General features: G+C 39.4%; 1 protein-coding gene across 3 annotated transcripts in view; it reads left to right on the forward strand.

The window, feature by feature from the left end:
• The window catches only part of polrmt (polymerase (RNA) mitochondrial (DNA directed)), a 511,894-nt gene that overhangs the window by 9,364 nt on the left and 479,784 nt on the right, over positions 1 to 22,746 (forward strand). For all 3 annotated transcript variants that reach the window (XR_009668282.1, XR_009668276.1, XM_061033437.1), the window contains exons 6-16: positions 1,445 to 1,594; positions 2,970 to 3,137; positions 3,656 to 3,826; positions 4,633 to 4,872; positions 7,267 to 8,052; positions 8,417 to 8,539; positions 9,754 to 9,876; positions 10,687 to 10,866; positions 11,971 to 12,057; positions 14,536 to 14,649; positions 21,873 to 21,925. Coding sequence is in view for 1 of the 3 variants with exons in the window: in XM_061033437.1 (XP_060889420.1) it covers positions 1,445 to 1,594; positions 2,970 to 3,137; positions 3,656 to 3,826; positions 4,633 to 4,872; positions 7,267 to 8,052; positions 8,417 to 8,539; positions 9,754 to 9,876; positions 10,687 to 10,866; positions 11,971 to 12,057; positions 14,536 to 14,649; positions 21,873 to 21,925 (2,195 nt within the window). In the remaining 2 variants the exon portion in view is untranslated. The remainder of the gene's footprint in view (positions 1 to 1,444; positions 1,595 to 2,969; positions 3,138 to 3,655; positions 3,827 to 4,632; positions 4,873 to 7,266; positions 8,053 to 8,416; positions 8,540 to 9,753; positions 9,877 to 10,686; positions 10,867 to 11,970; positions 12,058 to 14,535; positions 14,650 to 21,872; positions 21,926 to 22,746) is intronic.

Genomic DNA, 22,746 nt, shown 5'->3' on the forward strand with positions numbered 1-22,746 from the left:
TGTAGAATTGCAGTATTCACAACCTCAATCACTGCACCATACTCACTTTAGTGTTCATCTGAGTGGAATATTTCTGGTCTCCTCTAGGTTATTGTTTTACTGTATGTAGGGTGGTGGCAAACAGCAGGTTGTATATTGTACAAGTGAAAATAAGCCAATTATTGTTGCACTGCTGTATTACTGGTGCCACTCATTGCATTCGAACAGTTGACTTACTATCCAGTCTGTTATCTGACTATGACTATGTGGCTTTTTTAGTAGGTTGATTAAATGACTGAATGGCTGTCCAAATAACTGGTCTACGAGATAACAGAGGAGCAGACTGGAAAGTCTCTGGAGGTTTTTGAGTCAATGTTAGCTGCAGACACAAATCTAATTAGAATAATGTTTGTTGGGGTGAGATGGAATTTTGATGAAGCTGATGCTCGTCCAAATGCAGTTTGATCTAGTTTCAGTTTGTCATCAAACACATTTTGGTTTTCTATTATAGGATTTGTTTTTTGTACAATTGCCCATATGTGTTCCTTTAAAAAAAAAAAAAAAAAAAGACACAAAAACATGTAACTGTGCTTAGCTGCAATAAGTCCTCCGAAGTAAGTCTGTGACGTAAAATGTATTTACAATACATCACTATATATTATTTTAGCAAAATAAATTCTAGGCCTACTAGTCATTTTAGTTCGGACTATTTCAAATGTTTATTGGCTTTGGTTGACCAAACAATTCAACACTTCTAAGGCCTTAATAATCATAGACATTGATGGTCTACTTACGGTATCTGCTATCAGTTGAATCTTGAAAACCATGCAACTGAGATGTATGAGTTTTTCTTGCTTTCTATTGATACTGAGCCAATGGGATTGAAACTCTGTCAATCACTGCGGGCAGTTGTGGCTCAAAGGTAGGGGGTAGATTCAGTCATCTCTCAACCAGAAGATCCCAAGCTACTGCAGATGTCCAAGTGTCCTTTGGCAAAACACTGAACCTCAAATCATGTAAATGTGTATAAATGGGATTAGTTCATACTAATGGACACTTAACAACCTCTGCCTGAGTGTGTGAATGTGATGGGAAAGGCTTAATGGGACATTCAATGTAAAAAGCTTTTAGTAGTCAAAAGGCTGGAAAAGTGCTACACAAGCTGAAGTCCATTCACCTTTCACTGTTGTTAAATGGTTTTCTGTACCTCTTGTCTGAAGTGAACTTCAGTAAAAGCTTAAAGCCAGGTTCTCCACTTGTAACTTCTAGCCATAATAATATGGTTACGTTTATGTCAGGAGGAGTGATTAAAGTCAATCAATCTTCACTTTTTTTTTTTTTTTTTTAGATTAAGCAAAGGACAAGCACATGTCTCTACTGTATGTATTTTAGTAGTAGTATGATGTCCTGATGATTTATCTCCTTCTGTTTCTTTCTCATTGGTGTGCTTGTGCATGTGTTTTAGAGGGAAGACCACCATTACCCCAAACTGAACTTCACTCATGACGAGCTTCAGGAGCGTTTCAAACGTCAGCTCAGCATTGAACAGGCCTGCACTATCACCATCGACTCCGTGGAGGGGTCTAAGCCTGTCTCTGAAAACATGGCCAAAATGGTAAAAAAAAAATAAAAAAATGTGATTTATTTATTTATATTTATATATATTTTTTTATTTTATGTTGTCAATAACAGATGGGTTTGAGCTAAAAAGCTGAACAGAACCAATAATTGTATAAAATACTACTGGTGAAATATATGACATTTGTGAGTATAGTATATTATTGTCAGGTGAAAGATCATCTCCCTGCTAAAAATCCAGCCTGCATGCATTGTAAGAAGCAGTGTTGCAGACTGTAGAAGATGCATATTATCTTGGCAGTGCCCTGTCCATGATTATTGATGATACGTTGACATTTTAAACAGTTTAAGGTTGAGTTCAGTTTCACTTTTCCTCTCATGTAAAAACTTTGAAATTATATGCATTAAGGCCTGACAGGTTGGAGGAGGGAATCTATTATTCCTGTGCCGTGCCTTCTTTCTAACTCTGGCATTTACAGTCCAGCCTGGCTCATCTGCCTCTGCAGATGGGCTACGTGGGAAGAGAGCAGGCTGAGAGTCCCTGGTGGTCAGGAAGCATTTACAGACAGACAGGACAGAATAATAATGTATTGTAATGGAGGCCTCTGGAGAGAATGCAGAGTCACCTTTCCATCCACATCCAGACTAGCCTCTTATTCAGTCACACCCAGTGAAACTCTTCAGTTGAAGAGAGTGAACATTTGAACATACAGTGGTGAGGGGAACGTACGTATAGCCTCAATACCTTCATGAACAAAACTTCATACCCATCTACTGATTCTCACTTTTCATGTCAGTCATTATAATCTGTAAAAACACCACTTAATATAGAACCAGTGATGCAGGATCGATTGCTTGTTGTTGGTGCAGGATTAGATAAATACATCAAATCAATGTATGAACCATAAATGAAGAGTCCAAGAATTTTAAGTAATGAATGCTGTCTAATTTGAATGACAAAGGAAGAGGATCCCCCTGACTACTAAGTATGTAAAGAATGCATACTATCTGCAAACCTTTGTGATGAGCCAAGATGGGAAAAACAGGTTCCTCCTTCCTGTTTTAGTCCCTGATTAATAACTCTGTGACCCAGTTGTGTTTCTCTCTGAAGGAAAGTCTGTTTTCTTCTTGTCATCTTGAGAGTAACTGAAGCAAACAAGTCTAACCATCACATGGAATGCAGGCTCATGTTGCACGATAAATATTATGTCAAGTGAGAGCTGGCCTCATCTAGTCACTGCTTCACAACTTATAATGACTTTCCATTGTGGCCATGCAGTACATGATAAACAATGGATACTGCAGGATAATTCTATTTCATTCCAAACATCCTTTGAGGGATTCACTCTGGCCGGCCGGCGCAGTCAGGAAATGGATTACCTCCAGTACCTTCAGTTGTGTTGTCTTTTCAGAGGGAGCTGCTCGCACATCAGCGGGCACAGTGGCAGAAGATCCTCCTCCAGGCCCTGAGGGAGAGCAAGATGATCCTGTCTAACACTGACACCAAGAACTACAGGCTTAACCTTTATCCCTACCTCTGTTTGCTGGAGGACAGGGAGTATGTTGACATCATGATACAGGTAATACAAACCACCTTACCCAAACTACGGCTCAATGACATGCTGGAAGTCAGTGATTTAAAAAAACATAAAAAACAACTTGCCAACCTTTGTCTAAAAGAAATAGATTTGATCACAAGTTTGATGTTGCTACATTATACAACACATATTTAGAGATGTCACTGTTATGCTACTTAGTATTCAAGACACTCTTGTTGTGCAATACGACCCAACCAATCTGGGAAACCACAAAATCTAATCAAGTGGCTGACAGTGACAACACCTGCAAAATAATCAGGCTTTATCTTTGGCAGCAAAGGAGAGCTTGCTTTGATCAGACACCTTGTGCTTCCAACACAGACAAATACACATGATGTGATTTTAACCCTGAAGAGACCATTCTCACTTTGATTTCCCTCTCTGACTGAAGGATTGTCTTTACTGTTAAACCAAAGCAGGTCTCCCCAGAGATTGGCTTTTTGTTTTGAGTTGTCTTTATTTTTTTTGACCCTTTGAGCTGTGTCTTCCTCTTCCTCCAGAGTGTTGCCAACATGCCTCCAAGCGGAGAGTCACTGAAGATCTTAGCCAGAGAACTTGGCAGCAGGGTCCACACCAAGTACTCTGTGCGGCAGAAGAACAAAAATCAGACAGTGGAGAAGTTGGGCAACATTTACAACGCTTACACAGAGCTGCTGGCCAATGATAGCAAGGTAGAGAAATCATCATGCATCTGACACCTCTCTGTATGTTCATTAAGAGATGCTTATATTTCCTGTTACATGCAATAACACAACAGAAATCTGTCACGGGAAAAAAAAGAGGTAAACTTAAAACTGTACTATTATTAATCAGGCTGCATCCTGGGAAAATACAGAGTTTAATTTATTTCAAATGTTTATTTATGGACATTTCAGTGAAGTAAATGACAGCTTTACTCGATGTGATCTCACTGCCAGTATCGCTAGCTCAGAGTTTCACCAATGTTTTTTATGGCCATGGCATGCTGGGAAAAATACTAATTTCATCATCAAGATTATAATGAGCAGGAGCTCATTACACTGCATTAGTTAAATAAGAAGTTAGTTAAGGTGTCTGCATTATGCAAGCTATTTAACATGCAGCCTTTGTAGTTAAAGTGGTAGCTGTGACTTTGCCTTTAGTGTTTGTTGTTATGAGACTGAACATTAATCCAACTACTGTATGTGGTTATGGAAAGTTCTCAAAAGTTGCCAAGCTCTCGGCTCTTGTTTTTAGAAAATTGTAATGCATTTAGAAATCGTTGCAGTACTTAACTTTTTTCTTGTAACTTTCAAACTACACACATTTTTTGACTCAACCAGAGACAGGGACCTGTGGGACAAACTCTATAGTTCTGAATTTAGAAACTGATATCGTTTCATCTTTACCAAATGTTGACATGTCTTCCAAACACTGTAGCTTATCGTAATAACTGATGACAGAATTTCTGATATAAATAAAAGATCACTCCTTCCCTACTCCATTCTTCTCCCTGTAGGCCTACTCCATCCTTCCCAGGGAGCAGTGGTGTGTGCTGGAAATGGAGCAGAGATCTGGACCTACACTGCAGGGCGGGGAGATCCACTGGCCGTACATAGTCACTCTGGAGCTGGGCACTTTCATGGTGGATTTGGTGGTTAAGAACCTGAAGATTAATAGTGACATCCTGAACCCGGCTTACGACAGGAAGCTCATCCCTATTCTCTACCACATGTACACCTTTCGCAGCACACGGCAGGTACGGTATGCACAAGTCTTTAAAGAATTCACTTTGTCTGTTCTATGGGATTTAAAAGACGTCTGCTGCCCTGTAGTTGTAATGAGTATGTGAGAGTGGTATCACCAATTAGACTTGGCATTTATAACTTGGTAACAGGATTCTTGAGTGTTAACCCAGACTAAAAAATATCCTTTCCGCTGTGTTTTATGTGGAAACGTGGTCAAGGATTAGACTTGAATGAATCTCAAAGCATCCCAGTCAGCACAAACCTGGATTTCAAGGTTTAAATCTGACTGATAACAGGATGAAATAGGATGAGCGTGTCAAAGACCTCTTTGGAACCATTTTTCACCGGTTAAATATGATTAAAACATCAACATGTCAGAAAATTCAATTTTGTGTTATAGTGTTGATAATTAGTTCATTTTAGCATTGAAAGGGAGATAAGATCATGATTCTAGATGCTTTTCCTCTAGATCATTTAGACGTTTTTGGTGAAGTCAGGTTTAAGTAAAGATTGAATGTCAACACTTTTTTCTTTTTCTTACAAAAGTCATACAGTGCTCTATGGGCTGTGTGATGTTAACAAGAAGAGTCAGAGACAGTAAAGGAAGAAGTTTAAAACATTCCTCACAGAAGGAGAAAAAAGAAAGCTGCACATGCACTGGGAGTAAGGCTGTGCAGCTCTGACTCTGAAAGCAGAACGACCCCTGTGTGCTGACGTAGTAGTCTGAAAGTTGAAGGCAACTCTGAATTGGACAAAACTTGGGATGATTAGCTGACTGTGATTATCGAATCCAACGTCTCCACCTGTGACTGCATTTAAGTCTCTATATACGAATATATGAGACGAGATTAACCAAAATCTTCAAAAAGTTGGTGATTTTTTTTTTCTCTTTCTCTGTCTGATGTCTTTTAAACATCTTTTAAATGGAAACATATTCACTGGGACACTCTAAACAAACAAAACACAATAACCCTTCATTCAAATCCAAAGTTTATATTTAGTGGAACTTTTGCTTCAGTCTTAGACTTCTAACAAAAAGATAAAGTACTTAAAGACTTAACATGTTCAACATTAGGAAAATAACCTTAGTGAAGCAGAAGCAAAGAAAAAAAACCCTGAAAAAGTTGACCTTCACTTTGGACAAGTAGGCTGTCTGTCACTCTAAAGCCTATTACCTGGTACGCTCACGCAGCCGCCTATCCAGTCTGAAGCTCCAAAGAGTGTGAATTATAAAAAACGTTTGCCCCCTTGTGTGAGTTGGAAGAGGCAATAGTGGAGTACGATGAATAGGTTCCAGACTAATCCCTTTTTTAGTGTCCCTTTAATTGGCTCGCTGAATCACTGCAGTGGTACCCTGCAGGAGGCTGAGCCGACCGTGTCAGGGGCGAGAGAGGCAGACACAGGCGGAGGAAATTGTAGACTTTTGTACTTCATGCACTTTGGCAATTGACTTTGCTATGGCAGAATTCTGTCCTTGTGTTTTTTTTTCTTTTTTATATCAGTCTTACTCTGTCTACTTTCTGTTGCTCTCATTCCCCCTCTCCCTGTTGTCTATCTTCTGTGGAAAGCCCATCAGGGGAGCATCTTAATGATTTTACAGCACAGCATGAAGGCTTTGACTCATTCAAGCAACGCAGAGGTGTTTTAATTGTATTGCTGTTGTCAGGTCATATATGCTTTTAGTATGAGTTAAAAACCTGTTACACAATCTGTCTTTTATCAAAGTCGAGGCCTTCAGGACATCATCACCAACTCCCAACTCTGACACAATGTAAATAAGAAAACGAAAAACATGTTCCAGCAGATTATCTGAGTGTGAAAACTCTAGTATCAAAGCAACATTTCAGAGACTACGTTTCATAATATAAGAATGGAAAAGCTGTTTGTTGATGGTTTATGGAACTACAGTTTACTACAGGAGTCTTTTGATGATGTCAGTGGTGTGATATTTACTGATGATTATGATTGGAGAAATCAGATCAAAGGAAACTAATGTTTAGCCTGCTCATTTTGGTCCGTAATCGCCGGAACAGAGGTTGTAGTTAACCCTTGACTGCTATGTATTAACCAGAAATGCAGTCATGTCAGAAATGGCAGAATTAAATTAGGACGGTTCAAGTGGTCATGGCGGCTTTTGAAAGAAGCCAAACTAGATTAATCATTGGGGAGTAAAAAAGTCTCTTTTTATCCGCACAATGAAGAATTCAATAAACAGGTTTCTACTATTACTGTGTAATAATTCTAATAGTTGTTTGTATTATATCGCCTTTACTAATGAGGTTTAAGGCTGAGTTGTTGTTTTTTTTACTGCGCTGCTACTGCTTATGAGCTGATAAACTGCCTTTGTCCTTATCTTTATCTTATTACACTTCTAATTTGATGTCCTATCATATTGCACCCTCCAGGTTGGCTTCATCAAGCCTCACCCCATCCTGACTCAGATGCAGCAGGACGCCATGGAGACCACGTTAACCTTTGACTCCTATGTGATGCCCATGCTGTGCCCTCCCATGCCCTGGACTTCTGTCAGGTTTGGAGCATACCTGCTGACACCCACCAAGCTGATGCGCACAGTGGAAGGGGCCACACAGCATGAGTTGTTGTTGGAGAAATGCCAGAACCTCCATGCAGTCTTTGACTCTCTTAATCAGCTTGGCAACTGTGCCTGGAAGATCAACAAACCCTTGTTGGATATAATAATCTCCATCTTCAACGATCGAGGTAGTGAAAAGCTGGACATCCCTCCTCCTCTGTCAGAGGCCCCTAAAATCCCCCACTTCAACCCCCACGATCCCTCTTACACGGCGTCTGAGAAAGCCCACATGAAGAGGCAGGTGATTAACGCCAAAAAGAAATGCAGTGAGATGCACAGCCTGCGCATGGATGCTCTCTATAAACTCTCCATCGCCAACCACATGAGGGATGAGCTCTTCTGGTTCCCTCACAATATGGACTTCAGGGGACGTACCTACCCCTGTCCTCCATATTTCAATCATCTAGGAAGTGATGTCACGCGAGCTGTCCTTGTGTTTGCAGAGGGGAAGAAACTTGGTCCTAAGGGTCTGGACTGGCTAAAGATCCACTTAGTAAATCTAACAGGACTGAAGAAGAAGAGCTCAATGCAGGGGCGGCTGGAGTATGCCAACACTATCATGGAGGACATCCTGGACTCTGCAGACAACCCTATCAATGTCAGTTTCTCTTGTCCTGTCCTGTTCATTGATAGCTCTGTTCAACCACACTTTCATAGTTCTATGTAGCTTTTTTTTTTTAGAACTGTGTAACTTTTATGTTCACAGCTTATAAGTACATTAAGCAGACACAAAAAGTGGCTCCATTTTCAATTTCTGAAAACAGTATTCAAATTAAAAAAAAACTTTATTTTTCCCCGGGGAGCAATTCAATTTCAGAGCATTGCCCTTTCTAAGGGAACTGGGAGTTTATGCAGTTACAAAACCGAAAGAGGATTTCAATATCGGGCAAAACAAAGACTGAAAATGCTTTCAGCCCAGTGCTTATACATTCAGGATAACATGTTGTGTTTGTGTTTCTCAGGGTAAGAAGTGGTGGATGAATGCAGATGAGCCTTGGCAGGCTCTCTCCTGCTGCATGGAGATAGCCAATGCTGCGAGATCCTCCGATCCAACTCAATTCATCTCTCATTTTCCCGTTCATCAGGTGCCATAAAAACACTTCAAGCTCTTTTCACAGAGTTTAAGTCTACAAAGTCTAATGTTAGATCTCATACTAATGCATTTTTAGGAATTTATATTGGAAACTCGACATTTTAAGGTAAATCTATTCATAGTGTGGAAAAAAACAAGATCGTTAGCACAGATTTACTCATCTGTGTAATTATTAATATTAGAAATTTACCCATCTGTCACCAATTTAGGCCAATTATAGTTCCAGGTAATAACCTCCTTTAAATGAGGTCTATCATTCAGTCAGGTTTATGGAGCTATTTCAGAGGGCACATCAAAGTTAACAAGGCAAGACCTCACCAGCCATCTGGGGCCATTTTCTGTTATTTGCCATAAACCTGTAGCTGTAATCTTACCGACCAGACCACAGCTACGGCCATTCCTCACTGATTTCTGGCATTTAACCCCCTTTATGAACACCAAGGCAATGGAGAAACCCTCCAGGACAGTGTCAGTATAGGTTTTATATTTACTACATGATGTAGCTCACTAACTGTGCACCCATGTGTCGGACTGATCCGTGGCTTTTATGAAAAATGTTGTGGAAAGTTAATTCAGGTGTAATAAAAATTAATGAAAGTAATAATAATTTCCCTGATGCTCGGCTTTATGCATATTCAGATTAATAACAAAAAAATGTACTGACAAAAAGTTCTGTATAATTGTTAAAACTACTAAGCTACTCCTGTCAGATGTTATGAAAGGAGAGAAAAAATCCAATGCAAAAAAATCAATTACGTTTGATCCTGTACGACAAATTAATAATTTATCATAAGTGAATTGCATACAGTACAGCTTTAATTCTTAATTTTTTCTGAAAGGAAATCCACTCCAGATGTTGCTTTGATTGATGCAGTTAATTTAAGATTCTTTGAGATGGTGTGAAAGTCGAGCACGATCGGCACTTTGTGACTTTTCCTAATCTTTTCCTCCTCTATATAGTTATTTCTGTTTCATATTGCTCTTTCTCTCAAATATATTTGTTCCTTTCTTCTCTTTAGTTTCTGTGATTGTCTCTCCATATTCCTAGAGTCATCTGTTTTTGTCTGTTCCAGCTTTGGCCCTTCCCTCTGTGTTGCTCTCTCTCATTCTGTCCTGATCTCTTCAATCTCCTTCCTGTTTTCTCTTCTCTCCTCCTCCGAATCACTGCTTTAATCTCTCCTCTCTTTCTCCCCGACTCTCCTCTAGGACGGCTCCTGTAATGGTCTCCAGCACTATGCTGCTCTAGGCAGAGATGTTATTGGTGCCACATCAGTCAACCTCATGCCCTGTGTCGTGCCCCAGGATGTGTACAGCGGAGTAGCACAGCAGGTCAGCACCAGCTGGGCGTTTTTGGTTTTCAGGGTTTTGGTCCCTTCTTTGAACTACATGGACTTTGAGTTGCTCAGCTGTTAATATTCATAAATCAGTATATCCCTTAGAGAGTGACAGACGAGGTGTTGATGATTTGTTTCAAGTTTCTTACTTTAGGTTCTGGATTTGAAAGGGCTTAGTTTCTCAAGTCTAACATTAAAGTGAGAGTTAATTGCCTGCCATATCAGAAGGCACAAAGAGCAAGTGTGCATACAATCTATCAAATGACACAGCCTGCTGTGAACCTGAATATTTTAAGCAATGTAAAGCTAATTGTGAAAGGCTGACATTTCAGTACAAACCATTGTGTGCTGCCAGGGGGAAAAATCCACTCCCAAAAGTGTATTGTGGAGTTATCAATGAGCTCTGAGGACTGACAGAAAATGGAGTGCAATTCTCTGCAGGACGCTTTCTCTCTGTGTTTTATATTACCTCGGAGCAGCAGAGGTATTGTTACAGGATACAGTACATCATCTCAGGTAATACATAGATTCATAAAACTTGTTGTCTGTACTCTGGATGACAAAACTTTACAATAACTAACAGCATTAGTCCCATTGTTGGACAATAAGATTATTATTAGTAGTAGTAGTAATAGAACTATTATTTGTTTAGAGTGCAGATTTTTCCTTTTGTGAAGTCATAAGAGTCAGGATGATGATATATTGCAGAATCGATATTTGTCCCAATGCTAATGGAGCATGTTTTATATGGCTTGTATTCCATGGACATTACACACAAATCTTACACATGTCCATGTTTTTTTAGGTGGAGGAGTTCCGAGTGCGGGATGCAGAGCAAGGTCTGAAGATCGCCCAGGTCCTGGAGGGCTTCATCAGCAGGAAGGTGGTCAAACAGACCGTGATGACTGTGGTGTACGGGGTCACACGCTATGGGGGACGCCTCCAGATAGAGAAAAGGCTGAAGGAGATTGATGAGTTCCCTAAGGTACAGTGCCGGTGGAGGTTGCTGGTGAATGGGGGTTTCCCTCACACAGCATACTGTTTTATTTTTAGTTTTTTATCCGTGTTGTATGACGGGGGTGGCCTTTCAGCACAGGATCTCCTCTATATGGGGCTCCCCTTCCACCTTCCTCTCAGGCTATACAGTCTTACACACATTAATCATGGACAGACTCCTAATGAAGTACAAGGTCTCTTTTCTTCCATGTATATTTTGCTCTTTTGTCTCCAGCATGTGCATAGAGACATTCATCACACTGCTGAGACTGAATGCATACCATTTCAATTGATGATACACCCAATGGGAATTTATAAATGTTGACCTTGACATTAAGACTCTTATTGCCTCATAGTGACAATCACCAAGCAAGATCAGAAGCTTTTAAACTTTATTTTAGTCAAGTTTATTTATATACTTTCTCACTGCAGTGAAATAAGATATTACTAGGTTGTATCAGGAGGTCTTCCAACAATAGATGCACTTGGTATCCAGTGCATAGTCATTATGATCTATTTTTAGTTTAAGACCATTGCACTTAGAGGTAGTTGGACATTAATGGTTGTTTGATAAGCACACCCATTCTGTCAAATGACTCCATGGCAGAAGAATAAAAGCTTTTAATCTCACAGCCCTCGAGTGCTTATTATCTGCTGAATAGCTGCATAGTTCCTTACAATAGGTGGACTTAATCTCATTGTCAGTATAGATTGGTTTGGTATGATCCTGCTCTCACTGTATCCACCGTCTCACTGCCAGAAGATTGTGCTAAATGACCTCTGCATAATGTCCCTAATTGTTTAAACGGAGAATTAGAGGGTAGTGTAATTGTGAGTGATTACAGGGGGATAGATCGGGGATGAGACAACTCCCAGCAAGGATGAGATTATGTCGCCTTAATGAATTTAGGAAATCACCCTTCTCATTCAGTGCTGCGACTTCAATCAGTTATGTTTATATTCTATTTTAAATCTTATCAGATTGATAAAAAACAATCTTTGTTGTTTTTTCAGAAATGTTCTGGCTAAAGGAAGTAATGTTTGTATAAGTGCGATGAATACACACAAACATAATCATGTGTTGTATTTTCAGGAGTTCGTTTGGGATGCATCTCACTACCTGGTGCGTTTGGTGTTCAGTGGCTTGAAAGAGATGTTTACAGGGACCAGAGAGATCCAGGTAAGTTCATTAGATCTTTAAAAAGTCAAATATTTACAGTTTTTCAAGTAACCAGTTCAAAAACGGCAAAGCAGCACACTCAAACATCAAGGTGCACGGCCAAAAAAAATACTACAAGTTAACACGAAGAGGCAGCACACTCATTGTTCTTTAAAGTTTGTATTATCTGGGTAGAGCAGCTGCGTACAGATCAACAACAGTCCTAAATCCACAAGCGCGTGCCCGCAACCTGCATCAGCATACTACCATGCCCCCATCTCTCCATATTAGGACATCTGATTGGTGTATCAGGACGAGAGCGGAGAGGTGGAGACACGTAGGCTAGAAGTTTTTAGGAGATGGCCCCAAAAGGTAAAAAAGGTTGCTGTGTCTGGGGGCTTAGATGCCGTTACAGTGAATTACATAGTTGCAGAAGTACGTGCATTGGCAGTCAGAATCAGCTGATCAGTCATTCGTCACACTCTTCAAACGTGTTTTGGAGGTCTGATGCGCTCTCTTCTGAAGACACTGGCTGCTAGTTGTTTCAGCAAGGCTAGATCTCTACACTTTCTTAGACGTAAATCACAATCATGTATGTTCCCTGCATGCTCTTAAATATTTTGTTTTTGTTACAGATGCAATATTTCATGGCACTATTGGTGGGAGTGGTCTACGATTAGATTTTAGATTAAAGGATGATAAGGCGAACATTTCATGGTTATTTAATACATTTAGTCAATGCATTAGTTAATTCACGTTTTTAATGCGTGTCTTTTCAAAAAAAAATTTTTTTTTTTATATTTACATATATATATATATATATATATATATATTTATTTATTTATTACTGAATGTATTTTTATCATGTCATGCATTTAGTTAAGAGTGTATGTTAACATTTTCTGAGAAAGCTGGTCAATCATTTGTGCGTATGCATGGTCTGAGGAGGTTCTATTTTTGTTCGCAGAGTAAGAATAAATTCAAGTAAGAATATATTGATGAATCCCAGATTTGTGCTTCAAACGTTTGTACGCACCGTTTAAGCACATATTTGTGCGTACACACTGTTAGTGAATGAGGCCCATTGTGCTTGCTGACTTTTCTGTTTTCTTGTGTTCTAACAAATTACCACAACTTTTTACTAACTCTTTTGATGTTCTCTTCATAGAACTATACGTATATATCTATCTATATATATATATAGATAGATATATTTTTTTGTCCTCTATTTCTAAATAACAGTAAACAGAGTCTTGTGTACTCTTTTTTCAGATTATTACATTTCTACTACTACCTCCTTAGATGTTTTATTTTTTATTAATGACTATTTATTTTCACAATTACCCCAGCAACAGCACCCATTCATCAGAGACTCCATTTATAGATTTAGGCCGTGCAGCTGACAGGGGATTGTACATTATCTCCATAGAGAGTGTGGAGTCTGGCGAGCAAATAGAAACACCCCCCACTGCTTGTGTGTGTCCTTTGGGGAAAGTGTGGGGACAACCCAGTCTGAGATGAAAAATCCCTCCTTCCCGTCAGACCTTGGGGCTGACCTGATGCTCTTGTGCGTGCGTGATTGTATGTGAGTGTGTGCCGGTGCCGGTGCCCTTTAAATAGGTCACACCCTCTCACATTGTGCAGCAGGGAGTTGAAGTATGATTGAAAGTGAGGAAGCTGATCAATCGGCGGCGCTGTCATCCTTGACCTCTCTACTTTCTCTGTATGTGTCCAAGTTATTCAGTCAACACTGATGTTCTCACTCTGCCTCTGCCTACCTTCTATCAATCTATTGATTGATCAGTCACTCTCCCCAACTATCTTGCTAGTTAATCTTTCACTCTGCATTCTTCCCTTTCTTTCTATCTTCATTTTGTTGAACCTGGGGGGAAAAAAAGACGGAGGGAGGTGATGATGAATGGAGCCGCTTTGGGCCAGACTGCTGCCTTGAGTTGCCAGGACATATTTATCTTTCCTACAGCTCTCTGTGTGCCTGCATGCGTGAGGAGGCTCTGGTGGGACTTTAACAAGCCTTCTATTCTTGGAGCTAAACTGTGCCAGACACTTACGCAAACATCACTGTTGCACTTGCAATTTTTAGAGAACGCAACAACTCCTCACCTGTTCCTCAGCAAGTTTGCAACAATTGTTTTGCCGCACCGCAAACTAGAACAGCAGACATAAAGGCGGAGATTAATACTGGGGGGAAAAAGTTGCTATTTTCAGTTTTTTTTGTTCCAAATACACCATGGTGTCCTAATAATCAGATCCTGATCTTATTAAATCCTCCTCCCTGAAGAACATGAAAATGTCCTCACTAAACCATCCGTATTTGCTGATGAAGGCTTGATTGATGTTATCATGCACACACACATTGAAAACACAACACAGGCTAAGTAACCCATATGATTGTTGAAGGGCTTAGCATATATTTCAGAGTCAACATTTCTCTCCAGTCAGTGCCCTCACTTCCCCTCTGCTGGCATCATTGTGTTGCAGGATTGGCTGACAGAAAGCGCCAGGCTCATCTCCAAGTCTGGACACACTGTGGAGTGGGTGACACCCCTGGGTTTACCCATCATTCAACCTTACCACCGCACACGCAACCAAGTGGTAAGTCCAATTCTCAGGCATGTCTGGTGGCTCTCTTCAAGCCCCTAAAAGTGGAGTTGTGTAGGATTAATTGTTTTGATCAGCCAATACACTGCAGAGCTGGAGTGTGATTTCACACATCATTTCACAAATAAGTGTGTGGGTTATTTCTATGGCCACTTTTGTACAACTGGTATTTAACTCCACTTCTGGCATTACCATTATAATGCAAAGCTCCCCACCTACTTTTGATGACTATAATTTCATACATCTATTGATTGACAGCTCAAACGATACCCAGTCTGTCTTAATTTTTCTGTATTTCAGAAATTCAGCGGCTGACCTTTCTAAACTTCTCCTCATGTATCTTCACCTGTGTGTCTCGCTCCTCTTTGCTCTTTGTCTCAACCTTCACTGCATTTTCAATACTCCCACAACTGACCTTTTCATAGTGTACACTGGATACATTTTTAACTCACATTAGTACAAGGATGTAGAGAACTCATTAATCTCAAACGCCATACTGGCTAAGTGGAAACCACTGTGTATGCTCTATTGCAGTATGTATAGATTTGAGCTAGAGTGTTTTGTTTACTTTTAATATTAACATAACTGAACGGTGTGATTTCAACTCATTATATCACGGTGGAATTTATTTTATAGTAAGTGAACAGAAGAGTGAGTTAGGTGAATATTTAATACAAAACGGTTAAAACAACAACAATATCAGCTCTCATGATGGCTTTCAAATTACCAAAAGTTTGAAATCTTGTAAAAACGAAAGTGTTTTTAATCCACTGAGAGCAAGCTGTTGTCGTCAAACAGGCAGCCCACAAATTCTGCTTCACTTGTTGATGCTGCCGAGGCCGTCACAGGCATGTGATTGGATTAGTGGCACTGCACATAGATTTGATTTGCCATTTTTTAACCATTAGATTATTGATGAGTGCTCCTCTTGGCTCTCAGATGTGAACATAACTGGATTGACTCACCACACACTTGAAGATAGATAGAAAGATACTGTATTCATCCCCTGGGGGAAATTCAGGAATGTCCCATAGCTCACAAGTTAGAAAAATAGAACAGTGAAAAAAACAAAATAACAATATTAATTTAAAACTGCATAGATATTAACAGATAATTAAAATACTAAAAGTTTGTTGTTGTTGTGAAATCAAAACATCATTTGGTTAAATAATAGTGATCTCAATGTCAATCAAAATAATCATTTGCCATCATGGAGCAGTCTTACACCCAACCTGTCATGAAGCTTTAGTACTGCAGGCTTTGTAAGTGGAGTTTCCCAGCTGTGCTTTCCAAGTCATTCTAATTGTCTGTCACTATGGAGATCCTGACAGCAGTACGTCTTACAGATAACATGTCTGTGTGCCAGCACATTTGCAGATAACGTGTGTGTGTATGTGTGTTTACATGAAAAGAAAGGTCCTGTTTATGTCCATATGTGTGTGATTTTAAAGAAATACATTTTAACCTCTAATATCCTTAAGCACATGAACTACTTGCAGACTTCTTACATACGTAAAGCACACGCCAACACGTGCTGACATTGCTCATAGGCTGGCGCTGCATGATGCTCTTTTAGGATGACATCAAGCAGAGGGTTGGCTTAGAGGGGCAGCAACGCCTCACAAGCGGGAGCAAGAGGGCGATAGTGACAGATGGTTGGTCCCCTGAGGGTGCATCTCTGCTCTTTTTTCTATGCTTTTTCAAGGCCTGGAGATTAATAAATAAATTAATGGATGTCGTGATGACCTCATGGATGAATGAGGTATTAGCTTACATTTCACAGATAACTTTCTTCATCCCCTGCTATAATTCTCTAATCCAGTTGCATCATTGTGCAAAAAAAAAAAATGAAACTAACTTGCAGAAAGGTCACCTTTTCCCTGCATTGCTGGATTAAATTCAATCTCCTCGTCTCCTCTCCGCCTCTTAAATCCAAGGCCACACTGTTTCTGGGGGTCATTAGTAATTAGACTCTAGATAGAATAGGGAGATGAAGTGCAGTAGGAAAACCAATAAGGGAGAAGGCAGAGTAGTTACATTACCATCATAGTATCAGCCAGTAATTTGCTTGTCCAGGTTATGTAAGAATTTGTGTTAATGCTTCTTCCTTCATTTCAGTGGGTGCATGGTGATGAGTACAAATGCCCCATGGTGTATTTAAGTATTTTTCATTGCTGGGAGATGGGGGAATTAAAAAGGATGGAGTAGCTGAATGGAACATACAAACATCAGAGAGGTTACTTTTCTGGATTTGGAGATACTAATCAGATCAGAGGTCACTCTTGCTCGGATACCTTGTTTATTTTCCATTCCCCTCTCACCTCTCATCCGCTCTCAGCGGCTGCTGACACAGGGGGAGTCATCTGGATTTGTGAATTTATAGTGTGACTGAAAGCTTATGATCTGATGTCCTCCCTGAGGAAAGAATCAGTTTGGCCTTGGTTTTTGGTGGAAATTTCCCTAAGCAGATAAACATGGTGCATTAATTCATTATGTACAGTACCAAACGTGAAGTACAGTCCAGTGGCATGGCATTATTCCAACACAAAATAATCCACTGCCAACAGTAATACAAAGTTTGATATAACAAGTTTTTAGCCCTGAGATTGAATACTTTAAACATGTTCTACTAATCATGGATGAATTATGATTTTCCGTAATTGTTAAAAAAATTCCTTCAAACATGTAACATTATAACATTTCATTAAGCACCTTATTGTGGCCATTTTCTCTCTAGCCCAGTTTCGACCAGAGGCACTTTCCCCCAGAACTGTGGTCTTTTTTAAGAACCAGGTGTGTTTCGACCAAATCTACCAGGGTCTAAATTTAGTTCTGGGGTAAATAATATACCCCGAACAAAAAAAAAAACTGCTAGGGGGGTAGTACTTTTCAAAAGTCAAGGGTATTTTGGGGCAGGGCAGGGAAATAAATATTTGAATAATAAATTTCATAGAAAACAAGAAGGGAAAATAATTATAATCCACGATTATCACATCTCTTTGTGGCTGGTTTGCATATTTTTGTATCTTCAATTTCAAAGAGGTGTGTTTCTGTCCCCGATCTCATGTTGCTACTTTGTTATTTGATAGCACCATTTGTCTGTCTTTATCCACTGTAAAGCTGCAGGATTACAGCTTGGAGAAGTTCTAGGGGCATTAACAACCAGAAGGAGTCTTCTCTTCTCATTTTGAGAAACTATGTATCTCTAAATGTCAGAGTTATGCCCTCCATAACGCCTTTTGCCTCGGAATAGAAGTGAGACGGTCCCGAGGGTAGGATGGTGTTTTCCTGGATCTTGCAGAATCTTATGGCATTTTGGGGATGAATTAATAAATGTAGTTCACGTTTCGGGGACAGCCCCAAGTGGTAGAAAAAGAAAGTTCGGTGATAAAGTAAGTCTGAAAAAGGTCAGTTGAAGCATAGTGAGACCCAGGGGTGTTTGTGACTGTGAGTCTGCAGCTGTCCCCATCTGCCTTCAGAGGAAAAAGTCGAGGTAGATCACCAAGTGACTTAGAACATTAGAGGAAAGGGGTGTGTGAGGTGTAACCCCAACAACTGGGATGAGATGTGCTATCAAGGACAATGTGATGAATGGGGATTCCCCTCTTGCACTATGATTATATATATAATTGATATACAGTATATGGTTACCGAGAGCTGTTGCATCCATGACTATTTGTGCTGAAACTCTCAGGAGCCTCTTCCCAAAAGGCACAGCAGGGTTCACCAAGGTCTCATTCATCTCAGCCTCATGGTTTGAGTCAGGTCATGCACACAAATCATACTCTTATGCATTATAAAGAACAGGACTACAGTGCACAGTGGTGTGACCTTTTTCATAGTGTGGCGGTCCATTACTCAAACCAGACATAACTTCCATGTCTTCACCTCACCCCTCTCTACATCACAGCCTCCCCTTCCCCTCCCTCTAGCCTATACATTAGGAGACAAAGAGGTGATGTAAAGATAGGAATGATGGACAGATTCCCCTGCACAAGTCCTCCTCCAGCAATGATGGATGAGATAGCAGCCATGGCAGAGACTAATGGGGTTTTACCATCACACTTCTATTTTTAAAGCAATTTCTTGATAATTGTGTGATTCTGTCATTCATCATAGAGCAACCTTAAAGCTTTTGCCTGGAATCACCAAACAGAGTAGCTTGCCATCTCCATGAAATTGGCTTCACTGTACACGTGTCCCTTTGATCCCTGGATATCCTGGCTTTTTATGTGTGCAGCTAATAATAATGAAAAAATGTCTCCATAAGGGATAGATTATTATACTTCAATACGGTCCAAAAAGCATTCATGGATCCATGGATCTTTTCGTCTTGTTTTTTAACACAACCAAAATGATACAGAGGACACAATCTTGTGATCATTTTAGAAGTATTGCTATGTTATGTAGAGTCTGTCTTATTGTTAAATTTGAAAATGTCTCAACAGCAAGAAGACAGATGGTGTTAACAACAAAAAGAGAGACACCCTAGAGCTGCTCCGTAGACACTGAATTATGAACAAAATATCAGAATACCTGACAGCACCTATAGAGATTTTACAGGGATACTGTATGGAGATAGCCATTCACAGCTGTATACATTACTATCAATTAAACCTGTTTGGTGTAGTGTCGCTTTGTGGTTTCACTGTGTTGGGTCCAACTGAAAATGTCTTGTACAACTGGAGGAAAATTGCCAAGACAATAGTTAAAAATGTATTTCCCCCTTAGAGGTACTTCTGTTTATTTGATTAATAAATTAGAAAGATTGTAAGAGGATCAAACAGAGAGACATCCTGTCGCAGCTCTGTAGCAACTAAATAATGGAACATGTTTTACATCACCTGACAGCACCCACAGTGATTTTCAAGAATATATAGACATTTATTCACAGTTGTTACCCTTACATTCAATTACAAGTCCTCTGATGTCATATTCTAAACAGATGTTCTGAGTGCACCAATCCATTTCAAAAAGATGTCATTACAAATGGAGTCCTAGATTTAAAAAAATGTCCAGCTCAGCATTTTTGTTGACACTGACTTCACATAAATCAAGCACCAGTCATTTATCTTGGAAGGTGTAGAAACCGCTTCCCAATGGAGCCCACAAGACATTGCAATAAATTGGTACCAAACATGAACTTTTTAAGGCTCCTCTCAGGATGGCAGTGGTCATGCTGTGGTAACATGTGCTCTAGTTTGGTGGCGTCATTTGTATTATTGACGAAGAAGAAGTTTGATTTCAAGACCCATTCAACAGCAAACATGAACTAAGTAAGTTCAAAGTCAATCCAATGTAGCACTATGAAGCCAACCAGCAACTGATGTATGTATTTCTTTAGTTTGGCTGTTTGTGATATAATTCCATGTATTGACCAGAAAAACAAACAAATAACTGAGTTTAACATGTCCTGTGAGAGCTCACCTGAAAACAAACCCCATCACATTTTCTAGTTATATTACTGGGGGGCTGGGGTATTTTTCAAAGCATGATGTCTAATGATTTTACAATACAAGCACTTCTATTACTCAGTGTTTGTAGCACTCTGATTATGATTTCATTGTGATGGCACAACAGTTCTGTGTCCAACATGTCCTCATGTGAGCCCATTAATAATTGGGAACAAACAAACTCAAACCCATTTTCCATGCATCCATATAACTTAGGGTACATTTTCTTCAAAACAGAAACTAACAATAATGATGTCTAATGACTTCTGCTATTCTGAGTACTGATGGATCAAAGGTTTTTTTTATGTATTCACAGATACATTAATGCAGGCTAAATGCAAGGCAAACAGACGGATCCAAAGTGCTCACATCCATGAACATTTGGCCGCTTTTTGCCTTTCATTTCTCTTCCCTGATAGTAGCCTGCTGTTGCCAACCAGGCATGGTTCCAGGGATCAGGGAAAGACTGCCCTGCCTCACATGCCTTCCTTGGCAAGGCAGACTGGGGGGACCCTCAAGGTCTCAGGAGATTAGAGCACTAAGTCATCCCTCCCATGAACTAAAGGCTTTGGGGTGTTACTCTTAGAGAGTGTGTAAAAAAAAAAAACATGATGGAGTAAAGCGAACAGCTGAGATCAAAAGGATCGGTGTGCATAAACTGGCTAATTGCCTGCTGTTCTTAATTAATCCACTGAATGTTGGCCATTAGGATCATACTGATAACTTCCTATAACAGTTACTTTTTGAAGTAGATATCCAAGAAGAAAAGTAGAGAAAGTGTAATGGATGAAGTTATATGCTGCGGTCATTTGTGCCTAACTCCTTCTAACTTTTCTTCAGTTAATGAAGTCCAATAGAGTCATGAATCACTGTGATTGATTACTACCTACTTATAGTAAGATGTCTTTTTGTGACACTCAGTGCTTCGATGTTTCTTAAACTTTCTTTATTTTCCTGACTGCCTCTGTTTTTCATCCCTTTCCTTTTTGTGGTGTAAGGTCATGAATGAACACATCACCAGCTGTTGGCAGAAAGTTTACGCTAAACCAAATCACAGTTATTCTGGATTAGCACTTTGCCAGATACCTGCCACACAATGCAGATTATTGAAATCATTATTCTTGGCCAAGATCCTCTTGAACAAGCATTTCTATAAATGTGCACAATTAAATTTAACCAGTTCTTTGGAAATATCCATAAAAGTGTTTATTCATTGTAGATGTAGCCATGTTGTGTCCAATTTGAAATAGCTAATTTGATGATAAACCTCTTGATTTAAGCTCCTCCAGTGGGTTTGGCTCTGCATTGGTGGATGTGTATTTTGAATATGTTGCTATTTTTAGACTTTGGCCAAAACAAAAAGCGACAGTAAGCCTTAAAGGACTCTGTTTTTCAAACCTCTGATGTACTTTCAGTCATTAATGAGTAACTATTGGAGTTCAAATATACAAATATGTTGTGTCTCTTGGTTCTTTAACTTTAATGGATCTGTATCATGCTTGGAACAATTTACCCAAACGTATAGTATGTACAATGTTTAAAAAGCTACCTTACTAAATGTTCAGGTGTCTTGTGATTTCATGTGTTTTGGCCTTCAATATGACATTTTTGGATCTTCAGTAGAATCTGAATGCACTTTTTCTTTTTACTGCATTTTAAGTAACAGACATTTTAGCGTTATTCTCTTTGTCTAGGACCTTATCAGCTTGCTGTATTCAGGATCGTTAACCCTCTCTTGTTCTGTCTGTGTTTTTCCCTCTTCAGCTGAAAAGTACCATGCAACATATCAACCTCCAGATCAGCCATGACGCCAAAGAGTAAGTATTTCTGTAGCTCACATCTGTTTCTAAATGACCCATATTATTTGATTCTACTTTCATCTTCCATTGTGCTCACTATCCTTAGAATTGAATTATCATGTTAGTGACATGACACAAAGTAGAATATACTGGATGAGAGAAATTCTGTGTACAGCAGGCCAGTTTACATTTCAAACAACCTTCAGCTCCACTAAAGCGCTGTCTTCAGTGGATATTTCACTAATTGCCCACTCAAACTTGACCGTAACTCTGCATGTGCCATCAGAAGTGTTTTAACATTTTGAAAGCGAAGTTTTGGACTTCTAGTGTCTGACTGGGGAGGCTTCGCTAACAGAAATGAGCAAAAAAACAAAAGAAGGGAATTTAACCTCTTTTCTTCAGAAGCTCTGGCAGAAAATAATCACCAGCAAATCATATAACTGCCAAAGTATGCCCAATTTGAAGAAGGAAGTAGGTTTAAACAAGAAATAGTTCACATTAGTAACATAGAAAACAAAGAATAAGAAGTACGGCAAAATAACAGATCAGAAATTATAAAAAAATATTTTTCAAATGTTTTCATAGAAGAATGTGTGAATGACTGAATCAACATGATAAAAAGAAACAGTGAGTTAGAACAATAAAAACACTTACTAAACTAGCGTACTATCATCTCCATGAATAGCTTGTTCACTAAGATGTTCCATGACAAAGTGAGATTCACGCCAGAGAAGAATACTATTTTATTGTAAACTGGTTTAACCGAGGATATTTTACTTGTGAATACATTTGAAAAGTATCAATATATTACAGTAGATGGGCCTCTTTTTGCTCTGTTG

The sequence above is a fragment of the Labrus mixtus genome, chromosome 3, assembly GCF_963584025.1.
Source record: "Labrus mixtus chromosome 3, fLabMix1.1, whole genome shotgun sequence".
Lineage (NCBI taxonomy): Eukaryota > Metazoa > Chordata > Actinopteri > Labriformes > Labridae > Labrus > Labrus mixtus.